The sequence below is a fragment of the Malurus melanocephalus genome, unplaced genomic scaffold (genome assembly GCF_030028575.1).
Source record: "Malurus melanocephalus ecotype Western Australia unplaced genomic scaffold, MMel_1.1 scaffold_111, whole genome shotgun sequence".
NCBI classification, from domain to species: Eukaryota; Metazoa; Chordata; class Aves; order Passeriformes; family Maluridae; genus Malurus; species Malurus melanocephalus.
Window position 1 is genome coordinate 1,853,373 of NW_026623343.1, and position 14,183 is coordinate 1,867,555.

Here is a 14,183-nt window from a genome sequence, read left to right on the forward strand (position 1 = left end):
CATTTTTTTSTGCCACATGACAATGGCACACTATCATCAACACTGTCAACTGAGGTCTTTATAGCCTTGAAACAAGAGAAATCTTGCTGTTGCAGCTGCACATTTTCAGACGTACTAATGTCAGATAATGATCAACAAAATTGCCTAAACTACAATCCTTTCACATCAATCACAGCTCCTGGAAGCCTTTTCTATTTCACAAAGCCACGTAAAAGGAAAGTGACATGAAATACGTTTTGGACACCATTTATTCTTTTTAAGATTTCACTTAAAAAAGAAATGTGTGTAGAAAATGTATTGAGGCATTTGTAGCACTACTGGTATCCCTGTCTGTTGAATAGGACTGTCAGCTCTCAGAGGAGAAAGCTGTCTAACTCTGCTAACTTGGCATTTACAGATTGCTAACTTGGCATTTACAGATGAGAACTGATGTAACTTGTTCTGGTTTTTTTCCTGCACAACAGCTTTGGCATCACCAAAGGTGTTTTGGTAGATCTCAGAATTTAAATGAATTAACATAAAAAAAATTATTCTGGTTTGTTAATTAAGCAAAGCCATTTTCTGAAGTTTAGTTTACAGCTTAGGAATGCAGGGATTTCAGTGGCTTGCTAATGAAAARAACCCTATGGTCTCCCCACTGTGTATCATTAGATTATCAAAATGACTTTTCCCTGCCTGACGTGTAAAGTAACTGAAAACCAATTACTTCTGGTGATTAAATCTTCTTTTAATATAAATTAAAGGTTCTGAAAATATTTAATAATTGTTCTACAGCTTTACACTCTACAAAATCTATAGTCTTAGAAAAGCTAAGCATATAAATTCTGAAATTCACAAACTTGAGTGAACTTTAGTCTTAAGCAGCAAGAAACACATTCATGGTGAAAAAATATTTAATCTCTATTTGGGMAAGCTTAATAAACCAAGTTTTCTTGTCTTGAAGATATTACAGAGATGCTCTGAATTGTAACCTGCCAATGTATATATTTGTTTGGTTTTTTTTTTGTTTTAGTTTTACAAATGCTTCCGTCAGTTTTTCCACTGCCAGCCTCCTTCCTCCACTGATGGAGAGCCCACCTGCCATTCCAAGGTAACCGTTATCCAGCTGGATCAGAGGGTGGATGGTGGAAACGTGTGCAATAATGAAGCACATCCAGAAACAGACAATAAAATGACTTCTCTCCTGCACCCAGAGCCAAGCCTGGAGCCAATTTCAAAAGCTATACCACCAACACCTTAGGAAGACTGACTTCGATGGAAAGTACAAGCCTTAACCAAAGTGTGTTTTACTTCACTGCCACATTACCAAGTTAACTTTAAAAATAATAAAGGAAGTTGCCATTTATGGGATTGGAAAACTGTCAAGAAGAAAAATTGTGACTTCTTAATAACACTTACCTGCCAGGTATGGTTCAACCATGGCAGAATTTTAAGCAATATCACTATTATTATGGTGGTCTGTGTTAGTTAATGGAGGACTCAGAAACAGAGTTTTAGTTTTTAGTCATCTATAGTTCAGTGTCCTCCAGGATCAACCTAAAAGGCATGCTGGGTTATGTAGTTTAGCTCTTTACTTTTCCTCCTGGTTCCATCCAGATCAYGTCTTGGAATTTCAGTTTAGGTTGCTCATAAATAACTGTAACTTCTACTCACATTTTTGCTCATGCTGGACAATGATGTTTGACAGGAGGAAAATCAAACATCACTCAGCTTTTTGAGTGGTAACAGCTAATTTATAGCACAATCTTGTGTTAAACTCTGAAAGATCAGCTMCAACGACAAGTAGAGATCGCCACACACAGAAATGTCCCTCTGCTTATCTCCTGGTAGAATCAGGATGTGAAACCCCTCCACAATGGATAGCCCTAGCTCTGTAGAGCCATTGCTGCAAACTCAGTTCACAAAAAACATTAATTGAGCATCTTTAAAAGAATAGCAAGAGTTTAGACCACTAGGACATTTACATCAGTCCATCTACTAGGATACATTCAGTTTTTATTCTATTTTTTTTCTAATGCCATCTCTAGGTTGTTTTTCCTAAGTCCCTAAAACAGTGCAGCCAACAGGGCTCCCTGGACTACAGGTCTCACATTCCACCACTCTTTAACTCAATTTCTCTCTGTGCAACAACATTGCAGGGAATTACTGACATCTGTATCCATCAGGTATAAGTGTGCCAAGCTGTCTATATTTTCATTGACTTTATAACTCAGTTGTCCCATCTTCCTTCTCTCCACTTAGCTTCAGTGATATTATAATTATTTTTAAATCACCATAGGTTTTTGGCACTTACATAACCTCMAAAATATTTTTACATGATATTTGAAATTTTATGGTTTGGATCCAATCTCAAAGACAAAGAAGAGGTATATGCCTGACTGCTTTCTAACTTAATCTTGGCTCCATTAATTCATTTTGCATGCCTGTCTATTCTGAGAAGTCCCAGGTTGCTCCCCATTTGTTACCTTTACACATTTCTTTCTGTGTTATTGCTTCCTAGGTTTCTCTTCTGTGGCTGAATTTCTTGGCATTTTCTTTCACCCCTGCAGTGTCCAAGTTTTATTTCCTATGCCTGCACTGCCCTCAGAATATGTCTATATACTTATTTCTTTCATCTGTGTACTTTTCACATCACTGCCCATTTCAATATCATCTGCAACTTTGTTCCACATCTCAACACTCCCTTGCGATCGTCAGTATGAATGTCATGAATATCATTATTTGACAGCCTGTAGGGGGAAGAATTTCCATACAACACACTTCAATATTTGTCTCTGCTAACAGTCCTTAGGTTAATTTTCAGTCAATGCACAATTATTGCATATAAACAGCACAGACTGTCTTATACGTGACCACSTAAGGAGCTCTTGATAAAGAGGATGAGATAGTTATGGTCCCAGCCCAATACATATTCTGGACAGAATTAATCTCACGGAGATGTTCATGCCCATCTCTGACCTTGCTGGTCTAAAGTTTTCTTTACAGACAATGCAGAAGACAGGTATTTCGAGGGCAGAACTCATCTGACTTATTTTMGATGTCTCCTTTAGGATGTGTTGAATTGTTCACTTACAGAGGAGTTACCTTTTGTTCCTCTCCACTGACTAGACAGAAATTGAATGTAAGAGTCTGGCACTTGGCTATCAAGAACCTTTCCTCCACTCACCTATCTAAGTAGCTTTTGGAGCTTCATGAAAAATAATATCATTGGCTTTTCCAGGAGCATTTTGAGGAGAAATGAAAACAAGGCGTGACCAGATGTGCTCAGTGCAGTTACCCACACCTGAGATTGCTTTCACAGGCTCCTTTGCTGTCGGCAGAAGAAAGTGGGCACTTGTAGGAAGCAGTACTAATAGATCATACAAACCATTCCTCAGAAGTTCCTGGTTATTTTTGGGTTTTTTGGTGGCTGTAGTTGAAGCCTGAGTGGCAGCATGGATACCCTGCACTCCCATTAYGGATGAAAATTTCACATGTTATGGGGAACATGGGGCTCACAGTAATATTTAAGAGGCACCTATTTTTTGCTCTAATAAGTCTGAGGGTGACTAATACAAATGCAGAGCTGCACTAGAAACAGCTAAAGCTAGGAGGCACAAGTCCTGCTCTCTCTGACTGACCCAACCATGGGCCATAAAYATGGGGAAAATTTATGTGCAAAGATTAAGGTGAAGAGAGATTGCTTTTTTCAGTATTCATAAGTATTAAGTTAGGGGAATGGGAGTAAAAGCAGAGGATTACAAAGTATTTAGGGAAGGCTAGTAGACATGCACAACCTAAGAAAATGTAAAATCTGAAAGGGAAAGCCTATAGGCTATCTGTAGCATTCGAACAGCAAAAGACCTTTTAGAACTTACATATCCAATCCACATTTCACATTAAGGAAAAGGTCAGGGTACTTTAGCTTTGACAAACATGACTGGAGCTACCATATATTCAAAATCATAACTGAAGATAATTCTGCATTGGCCACTCTAATTCTAATAGCCTTGCTGGATTTCCAAAAGTCCCATTTGGATTTCAACTGTAGAAATGGAAAAACGCAAAATAATTCTGCTGGTATTATAGGAGATCATTCAAAGGTGTATTTTTTGAATGTTTTATAGTTAAATRATAATGTTCATAAACACCCAACTAGACATTTAAAAAAAATGTGAGCATGGAATACTCTTTAAAAAACACTATAAAATATATTATTCCAAAAAAATCAGGTGATTGTCAGTCCAATGTAACTTTGTTATAAAAGTAGAATAGTGCTGAAACACTATTATATATTTCAAAATATCATATATTAGTATTTCAAAATCCTTAGAAAAGTGTGTTATCTCTTCTCGGCCTTTTGGTTAAGATCAAGTGTAGTGTAGCACTTTTATTTTTTCCTRTTTGGCAGATATCTGTGTTGTTAGGAAATGTTGGGTATAGTTTATACCGARTCCAATTGGCACAAATAAACCTAGCTTTTACTATCTGCACTGAGAACATTTAAAACAGAATTATTTGAAAATTAAATTCTTTGCATGGATGGTTTTGACAAATGAACATGTACTATGGATTCTAATCAAAWGGAGAAAATGTTTTTTCAATTTGGTTTTGGCAATTTGAATAAACCAAAGGTTTTGATTTTTCAACATGAGTCTTGTATGGTGTGATTAAGCTTTGTGGTTAGCACCCTGATTTTAAAAAGAATGCTTTCTAGTTTACAAATAAATAAAACATAGTTCAATATACTTGAATCAACAGATGCTGTACAAAAGCATCTAGAATTGTAAGTGCAACTCAAACATTAATCAAGAACACAGCATCATTTTTACATAATGTAAGAGATGCTGAAAACATTTAAATACACATAAATTGATTATTACATTCATAATGTCTCATTTCACACACATCATAAATTCAGTTACACGAAATAATTTTGCTAGATACACCACTAACTTTGTGCTTGATAATCTGTGCACTTGAAAGCATTACAAATAAGCATAAAACATTTAGAATGTATAGTTTTCTATAGGATAGTCTACTACTATGGTCTCTCTTGACTGGATTGTAGGTGCCACAGGAATCTCTTTGAAACTGGGACAAATGTGCCTCAGTTGTTCTTTTTAGAACACGCAGTAAAAGTAGTTCTGGCTTCTTACAGCACTTTGTACAAAAATGTTCTTTTACCTCTGTTTTGTTTCATCAACTATGTGAAAAATACCAACCACAGAAAACTAAATTATTTATAAGAGAATTGTCACCAAATGGCCTTGTGCCTAAGCTTAATACTTTGTGCAATACTTGTCATCTTTGATGTATAGATAGTAGCATTACATAGTAGACCTAGAAAATTACATATTTATCACTTGGTGAATGCAAAAAGCTCTACATTAATCACAATATTCCATGAGCATAGACTGGAAAATACTGACCAGTAATATAATGTAATTTTAAATGTATTATTTAATTATGGGTAATACACTAGAATAGTAAAGATTTTTTATGTGATTTAAGAGGAGAGATTGCTCTTTTATTGTCTGCATTTCGGGAAGTCAGAGATACTCAAATTTCAGTGTGCTTTTTATTAGAGTAAGAATAATTTGAAGCTTATGTATTGGAGGTATTAATTTTATTTGTGTGCTAATACTTGAACAACACTGAGCTGGAAAGAGCGAGCACTATTCTGTTCCAACCACTGGCAAAACAGATGAATAACAGCAATAAAGGCAACTCCTAATGGATCTAATTGTTTTTTTCAATTCATCAAAGTGCATTTTTTTCTAAGCAGAGCTGGAGATCAGCTGCATACTTCTATGGAATATGCTCTCCAAAGCCACTTTAAATTTGAGCTCCTARTCATACAACAGCCTGCTAATGCTGCAGTGTAATGATAGCCTTGCTTGCACTATTGTCTTGATGCATGCAAATGGAGATTAAAATAATGTTATCAGCTATTAATGATGCATAACTGTTAAAACTGTAATGTCAGCTGTAAAACTCAAACAACATTTCCCTTCTCCCAACAATAAAGTAGTCTGGGCTTAGTTATTTTGTGTTCAATGGATTGTATGTTACGCTAAAACCTCCAGCACACAGCCAAGACTACCACTTGTACAGACAACCCAAAATGTAAGGATATGCACAGTTCATGTTTTGATTTGGGAGTTAAAAAAAGCCCAAAACAACCCAAAATGCTGCAGTCAAGCTTTCAGCTAGCTTTTAAAAAATAAAAGTCACTGCTGTATAAGAATATATAAATGTGAATTTCAATTGAAGTCACCTCTGAAGAGGTAAATTAACGAAGTGTACTGACGGACAATGGTAAGTAGGAATTTATAGAAAATCCACTAAGTAAATGGTGGACAGGAGCAAGATCTCCACAGAAAAGCCTTTCTATGATCTCAACATTATTAAAAAGCCCCCAAACATTCCGAATTCTAATGCACCATCCCATCCAATGAGCACAGAATGMTGCTCTTGAGAAACTCAGCAGTTTTACTCTTGGTCTTCCGATGACAAAAATTTAAGGTCAGAATGGGCTGCTTCCATTGGCTACCAACAAGGGTAAACAGTCTTTTCTTACAGCAGAATGGTAACAACAGAGACTACCAATTTATATACTATCAGACCAAATTAAAAATTGAACTTTGATATGTACAGAAAGAGGGGAGGAAAACTGAGTTCMTATTTCACAGTGCAAGATTTATTAACAGGAAGTGAGAGATAACTTACATCTGTAGCCAAAAGGTAGGGCAAACCCTCCCCTAGTAACAGTGCTAATTTAGGATTTGCCAGTGGAATCCAAATCTGAGGTTTGGTGGTTGGATGCTTATATCTCTTCTGAGAAAAATGGCATAGACCCAAGTCCAAGATGAAATGTAAACATATCAATTCTCATTTAGCAAACTTATTTTTCAGCCAAATTTGAACCAACAGTTTCTGACTGTGAAATGCCGGCGTGACAATTTCCTAACGCTAATGCAAGATGATGATAATACTGTGCAGTTTTGTTTAGAAGCATGAAGGCAGCAGCTGAAAAAATGATGCAAAAATGATGCAAACACATGCTGGAATGGCTTCTCAAAGCTCTTATAAGGATTGGACTAGGAAGACAAAGAGTAAATGATTTATAATGAGCAGGGAYATTAGCTAAGCTATGAGATGCCACATAAGGCAAATTTACAAGCCAGTGGAAGTCTACACTGGTGTCTCAGGGAAAAAAACAAACAGAAAAGACTCAGAGATTAAAATCAAAAGSTTGGTTTATCTGTTGATATAGGGTACCCCATACCCCAAAGGAAGTGCAAAACCCACTATTTCCCTAGCTGCCACGCTGTGAAAAAAAAATGGGAAAAGTTCCACTTCTCATCTTTCTCATTCATTCCTCTAAAACAAAAGCATGGCAGAGATTACCTCTTCCCCACTGGCCCCCTTTCTGAGAGATTTAATAATATTGTGACTTAAGTACTGTAATACAGTTCCTAACTCTATTAACTGATGTTAAAATGTTCCCCTGACATCAGTCACTGTGGAAGGGTGCTGACTCATTGCTGCAGAAGAACATCGAGAGGACACATTCCACCAACGTTCTCCCTTTGGGAAGATCCAGTTTCTTACAAATAGAGCTAAGAGGCAGAAATAGATACAATTGTCAGGTGAAAAATGTAATTCCTGAAAAAACAGTGTAAGACCATGCTAAAACATTCCTGACATTTGTGAAAGGAAACATTCTGAAGTTTCCATGTTTTAATTTATACATTTGTCTAATTTTGTAAAAGGGGCTTACTGGAAGCTAAAAAGACTGAAACAAAAGTGCCTCACTTGACTCAGAACCATTTTTGTAACCTTTTCCATACGATTAGAAACATTCTGGTCCATGCTAGAAATTGCTTAGATTCAGGAATATATTTATCTGAAAATTCATACCCTCTATTTAACAACAGCCTATTTTCCCTCATATAGCTGTTTTAAGTACAATGGTATTTAGTAATGCAGCCATTTAATAAATTATTTTCTCTTCTTAAAATTAAGACACTCATTTTAGGATTGCCATCACTTACTCAATATTTCTACTAATTCTATAGGAAATAATTTTATAGATTTTATAAGAACCAGGTAGAAGCTCAATATTCAGGATACCCCCTTCATACAGGTGCACTCAGTTGTATCTGCCAGCTTCAGTTCCAACAGGATTATTTGCTGCATGAGTGATTGAGAGATACCTGACCTGAAGACCAACATGACTTTTCAGATTTCTGCCAAGCTGCATTATATTTTTTATGCTTTACCTTGCCCTTTATGTCCCTGACAATATGCAGTTGCTTTTTCTGTGCTACCTCTGTATTTAGATTATGTTACATGTGCAATGCATAGACATTAATTCAATAAGGTTAGCAAAACAGGAAGACACTCCCTAAYAAAATATTTAAAATTCATCTATCAGAACAGCAGCTTGCTATGAGATGAAGTGGATATGGCATCCAATAAGCTGGTCTTACTGTCTTTTTTAAAGTTAGTAACAGCATACCAAAAAGCACTGATCCTTGGAAAAGAACAATATAAAAAATGCCACTAGAGAAGGCAGTAAATTTGCATTTGTACACCGAGTATATTTATCTGTACAGCTTTTGTTGTTAAAATTTTGCTTGTTTAATGGTTGATATTTTCAAAGGTTTCTCTACTTGAAGGATATTTTTTGTCACTAATATTTAGATTTGGAATTGAAGATTGCTGTTCTATTCTCATAGTGAAATTAATTCCATTTCTTCAAAGAAAGCTTTTGAAGTGTTTTTKATGTGTGGTGAAAGTACAGATTGACAGCACAATGATCCTCTTCACTATTCTTACRATCAGCAGCTGTTAACCTATTTTTATCAACAACTCAATTGCTACAAGAAACACTTTTGCAAAATGTGAATGCAGCTGGTGAGATCATTCTACATGAGCTGTTTTCTCTCTGTGAATTTTTACAAGCAGGCTCCAAAAAAAAAAAATCTCACTTAAAGAAGTAACCAACTGCCAAGACTCCCTCCTACAACACAAAGGCGTCCTTTACTTTCCACTCATGTTCCAGGTATGCACAACCCACCCAAGGCACAGAAAGGCATCTCCCAGACATCTTTATGTCATCCCTCTGGGAGCTTCTGCACCCTCTCAAAGGCCTTTGGTGTGCTCAGTATCCGTAGGATGCCACTACTGAATATAGTGCGCAAGATAAATGCTCATAACTGGGKTTTTTTTCATATCAAATGCAATCTCAGATGTCTTTACTTTCAGATTCAGATAAAAAGAAAAAAAAAATTCTGACTGCAGCAAATACCTAGACCAATATCACCATGTCAGTGAGGAAAGGATGGAGTTTCCAAAGTGGAAGATGGTATTTGAAGCTCTACTGCCCTCTGAGTTTAGAGGCAGAAGCGAGGATCACCCTGACTCAGCCTTGGCACTGACTACTCGCATCCTTTAGACATTCACAGTCAAGACCTGTTGTGCATCAGGCAAGTTATTCTGCTGTATGAATTGTGGGCACAGTGGCAAATTATCCCCCAAGAAATACTAAGGAAGGACTAAAAAAATACAGTGAAACACTACTCTTTCCAGTGAAGAAGAGAGATACTTAGACTGAGCACTGGAAGCCCTTGGATTGTGTAGGGAATACAGCTTKGTCTGCCACTGATTTCATCCTGCCTTCATGATCTGTCATCACTTGTTGAGATGCTTTCACTTGTTGTCTGAGCATTCTCTGCTCTCTGATCCCAGCGAAGAACTTTGGTAGTTGACCAGGTCCTCAACAGATAAAATAATATAAAATAATACAAATTTCTTACAGATACCTGTATGTTTTCTAGATATGGTATGCATACTATGGATGTGAGGGCAACAAAGCAGAACATCAAATTCACTCAACTATTTTCTAGTTCTCATACTGTGTATTTTTGATAGTCGTTGTTTCTGTATAGAGCACAAACAGTACACATGTATGGGCTCGATCCTCATGCAATGTATACATTTTAAWTTTTTTTTTAATCTAACATGTCTACTGGGACATCTTTGACACACCTACCAATAAATCCTGAAGAAGGAGGGTTGGGCTGTATCTTCTCTTTAGTGTTCTCCTGAATGATGTCCCAGAGCTGCCATATAAACTTTGGATGGAGGATGTAGAATGGCTGGGTTGGATTCTTCCTGCGATGCTGCACGTAGGGAGTGAACAGATTGTAGTCTGGCTTCTTATACCACTGGGAAGAAAAAAGTCAGATGTGTTTTAATAGTGTCACATGTGTTTTGAACACTACATGTACAATAAGATAAACTGGCTTCATTTGGGTTCTGCAGAACAGAAGCAAAGGTAGCAGAGCAACCTGCACTGGTGGATGCTTCTGCTGGAAAGGCATTCCTCACTCTGGGTTATTCTATTTGCTTTCTTCATACAGACACTCCCAGTACGTAACTGATTGCTGTGGGATGAGCCAAAACCATTTTCCCCCACAGATCCCCATCAGAGAAGAGGTTCAAGGAGTTTGACACAATATCTGGGCCTGGGGGTGAATCTTGCTCTGAAAKCATCCCTGTCCCCGACGGAGGCAGCAGCAGCACCTGACACAGGCTGATGGCAGCCTGCGTGGGAGGCAGGCAGCCTCTGGCATCTGTTGCTAAGGGAGTTCAGCAGATGAAGGCTCACTTTCTACTTTGCAGCCTGCTCAGCTCCCAGCTCCCTGTGCCAAAAGCCATCAGATCAACTTGTCTACTGGAGCTGCAGCAGCAGCCAAAGAAGAGACTCCCCCAGTGATAACCAGATGGGCATCTGCTGCCTCAGTGAGGGGGTGGACAGCAGGGCACAGATGGCCCTGGGACAGTGGACATAAAGGCAACACTGGTGGRGAGGAGGCCTGAGAAATGGAGAAGGCACCCAGACAGATTTTCACTAGCATGCTGCATTTTGTTTGGGGAAGGTAGGGAAAAATGATGCAATTTTTCACCTTTCCTGATAAAACCTCCTTCTGAAATTTAGCAATGTTCCCTCCTTGACACGCACACAGAAAACTCACTGTAACATGAAAATAGCAATGTTTTATCTAACAAACCCCATCATACATCTATCCTAGCTTCTAAGAACAGACCATTCCAGTATAATTGCTGACTACTAAAAGATTTTTGACCAATAAACCAATTTTGACCAATTTCTATAGAAATAGCATTCTCCACTCAGGTGAAGACAAACTGGGATTCATGGTGAAAAGGGAGAACCAGGAGACTAAAGCAGTAAATTAATTTTCTCCAGTATTTTCAACTAATTGGAAAGGAAGGACTAAGTGGAYATCTTACCACATTCAGATTTGCAGAGTAGGGAGCAGGATCCCAGGCTACTAAGATAACATCTTTATACAAGGAGCTGTCAACAAAGTGATGGTTTGGATTGGTGAGAATCTGCAAACACAGATGCAAAGAATTGCACAGCATTAAAAGCAAGTGGGATCCAGAAAAATGGCAAAACCCTTCTCTCAAATGAACAGTCCTACCCACGCTGCTGTTTGTTATGCTTAAGTTCTGGTTGATTTTAAGCATCTTGTTTTGTTAAAAAAAAATATACAAAAAAAGCTTAGCCATAAACAGCACTCATGACAGTTTGAGGAAGCAGTATCCTGAATTACTCTCCATCTGTGAGTGATGTGATGGGACCACTTGAGAAGCTGCATAATCGTGTATCAATATTACTGTGCATTCTGGAACTTGAAAACCAAAGTTATGGTGTTTCAGATCGTCTGTGGGATCCTCTTGGACGCAGAGCAGCTTTCTTTGAAGGGCTGCAGCCCCCAAGGGTAATGCCCTTCCCTGCTGCCCATCCCCAAACACCTTTTCTGTGGCAAGAAATTTTCAATCCAAAAATGCAAATCAGACCATGACTGTACAAGCTGGTATATCTACTAAAACAATTCCAACAACAGGCACAGAACAGGGCTGTTTTTGAAGTAACTCATTTTGCTCTAATCTACTGCTCTCATATAACTTCTTCCTACATCTCCCACTACTCTGCCTCATCCTGCCACCACACTGGGAGTTTACTCTACACTCCTGCTGGTTCACCCCTTCCAGGACCCCCCATGTCAAACCAGATCTCTTTGATTCCTGATGTATCCAATGTCAGGCAGATTCAGCACTGGTTGAAACAACATGAATTTTGTTCCAGCTGTTAAACTAATCAACATTCTAGACAAATAAATTCATATTAATTTTCATTTCCCTTTAGGATCCAATGAGCCATATTTGATTATGCATATTTTCTTCAGAAAAATACTATTGTTGCCATAGCAATATTCTTCCTACCATAAACTTTGATTTTAATGATTTCCATCAGCCTTCTACAGTAAGAACAGAATTAGTCATGCTGCTATCAGCATCCCCAACTCTATTTCTCAGAGCAGTTTTCACCTCAGAATATAAACCARCACCTCAGAGAGTAAACCAACCAAAAGGTCAAGATTTTAAAAGCTTGGTTCCACAGTTACCACACAAAAGAGCTCTTACTTGCCTTTTAGTAAGCAAGAGTCCTCTGGAGGTGTTGTCCACACAAATTTCACTCTCAGTGACTCTGCATTCATATGTATGAGTTTTTCCTGCAATAACAGTATCGCTGCACAGGCTTCCTTCACATCCTTTGGGCTTTCACAGAGGATAATATGAAGGAAGAAGGGGCCACAGCTGCCTTTTAATGAAGTAATTTCCAAGTGAGGARGGAAGGAGGGTCACTAAACCTGTTCAGGTTACCCAGCAACTTCCACCAAGTGGCCAGCGCAGATTTCACTCTTGGAGAGGGGCAGGGTTAATTTCTCAGCAGGTGACCAGATTATCATGGATGGATTCCGACCTCTTTGAAGGAGCACAAAGGTGCTGGGAATACAAACACTTGTGAGGAAGCCATGTGAGCTGGCTGAGCAGAACACCAGCCAGCCCTCCGTGTTCTTGAGAGGCCTCACACAGTGCAGAAGAGAAGACCATGGGACCCTCCACTACCATCCCAGTGGGAACATACTGCACCCCACTCTGCCCTGCATGGACAGCAGCTAATTTAGCCATTTAATCTCTCTGAATTTGCTGGGGAGTTAAAAAAGCTCAGATTACTCTCAGAGCATTTGTCTCTTCTACAGGGAGCTTTTTGAGTCTAGTAAACTCTAAAGAGTTTCTAAACCTTTCTCATTGCCCAGTACAGGAGTTCAGGCATGGTCAATGTCAGGACATTTTGGCTAACAGCAAAATAGAGAATCATCAAAGAACAGGGAAAAAATCCCATCAAACAAAAAAAAAGTAAAATAAAATACACGAAAATCCAAGTTCTCTGATACACTGATTTCAGGAYTAAAGCCAGAATAAGCTATTTCTGCTTTCTTCTCACAAACAAATGGAAGGGGGCATATTTAACCCAGATCATTTCAAAGATCTAGTCTGTTCTGCAGCCTCACAAAGACCTACAAAATGAGTGTTAATGGAATGACATGAACAGTTCTCTTTTTGAGGCAAAGAACATGAGCTTCTACACATAAAAACCACACCCACCAARACTGGACTTAGCATGGGCAGTCACTCAAAGCAGAAGAAAAAATGAACTCATAAAAATTAGAGCAACTGAAAATGTTGYTCTCCTTCAACAAGAACCAATATGTGCAGAGCATGCCACATGGCCAGCCATCATCCTGGTGTTGACTAAGTAAGCTCACCATTTCGATATGTCATAAAATTGCACAGTAATTCTGTTGCTGGTTTTTTGTCTGCATTTCATAAAGAGGAAAGAAGTTTGGTTTGCCCAAGACTGGAATTCAGGCAATAGCATTTTCAAAATTGAAAAACTAATCTCAACCATAAGGTGTCACTGCAGCTCAAGTCATAATTATTTATTKACACCCATATGCAGAAAATCCCATTTTCTCTTGTTTCCATTCAGATGAACAAACTCACCTGATGTGTAAWATCCAATGCACATTACAGTTTTTTATTAGTTCTTTCCAAATTTTTTAAGAATGAAGACTTGTCTAAAGTTAAAGAAGTAAGTTCCCATTTCATTTGCCTTCTAGCAAGGAAATAATTGGGGAACTGGAAAATATGAGAAAAGAGCTTTGGGATCACCACAGCCTGAAATTTGTGAAGATCCTGGAGGCAGTATGGTCAAGGTCTTCTGTACTGACAGCTCTGACATCCTGCAGATGGAGCCT

The 14,183-nt window shown here is 38.2% G+C and overlaps 2 protein-coding genes across 3 annotated transcripts in view; one reads left to right on the forward strand and one right to left on the reverse strand.

Annotated features, from left to right (window-relative positions):
- Window positions 1–6,014, forward strand: part of LOC130575545 (pinopsin-like) — a 75,017-nt gene extending 69,003 nt beyond the window's left edge. Inside the window, exon 5 of the mRNA XM_057369489.1 lies at window positions 1,013–6,014. Within this exon, the coding sequence (XP_057225472.1) occupies window positions 1,013–1,240 (228 nt within the window). The 3' untranslated portion in view covers window positions 1,241–6,014. The remainder of the gene's footprint in view (window positions 1–1,012) is intronic.
- Window positions 1–14,183, reverse strand: part of ST6GAL2 (ST6 beta-galactoside alpha-2,6-sialyltransferase 2) — a 49,498-nt gene that overhangs the window by 5,586 nt on the left and 29,729 nt on the right. For both annotated transcript variants that reach the window (XM_057369488.1, XM_057369487.1), the window contains 2 exons: window positions 11,305–11,406; window positions 10,043–10,217 (listed from right to left, as the gene is read on the reverse strand). In XM_057369488.1, the coding sequence (XP_057225471.1) occupies window positions 10,043–10,217; window positions 11,305–11,406 (277 nt within the window). The remainder of the gene's footprint in view (window positions 1–10,042; window positions 10,218–11,304; window positions 11,407–14,183) is intronic.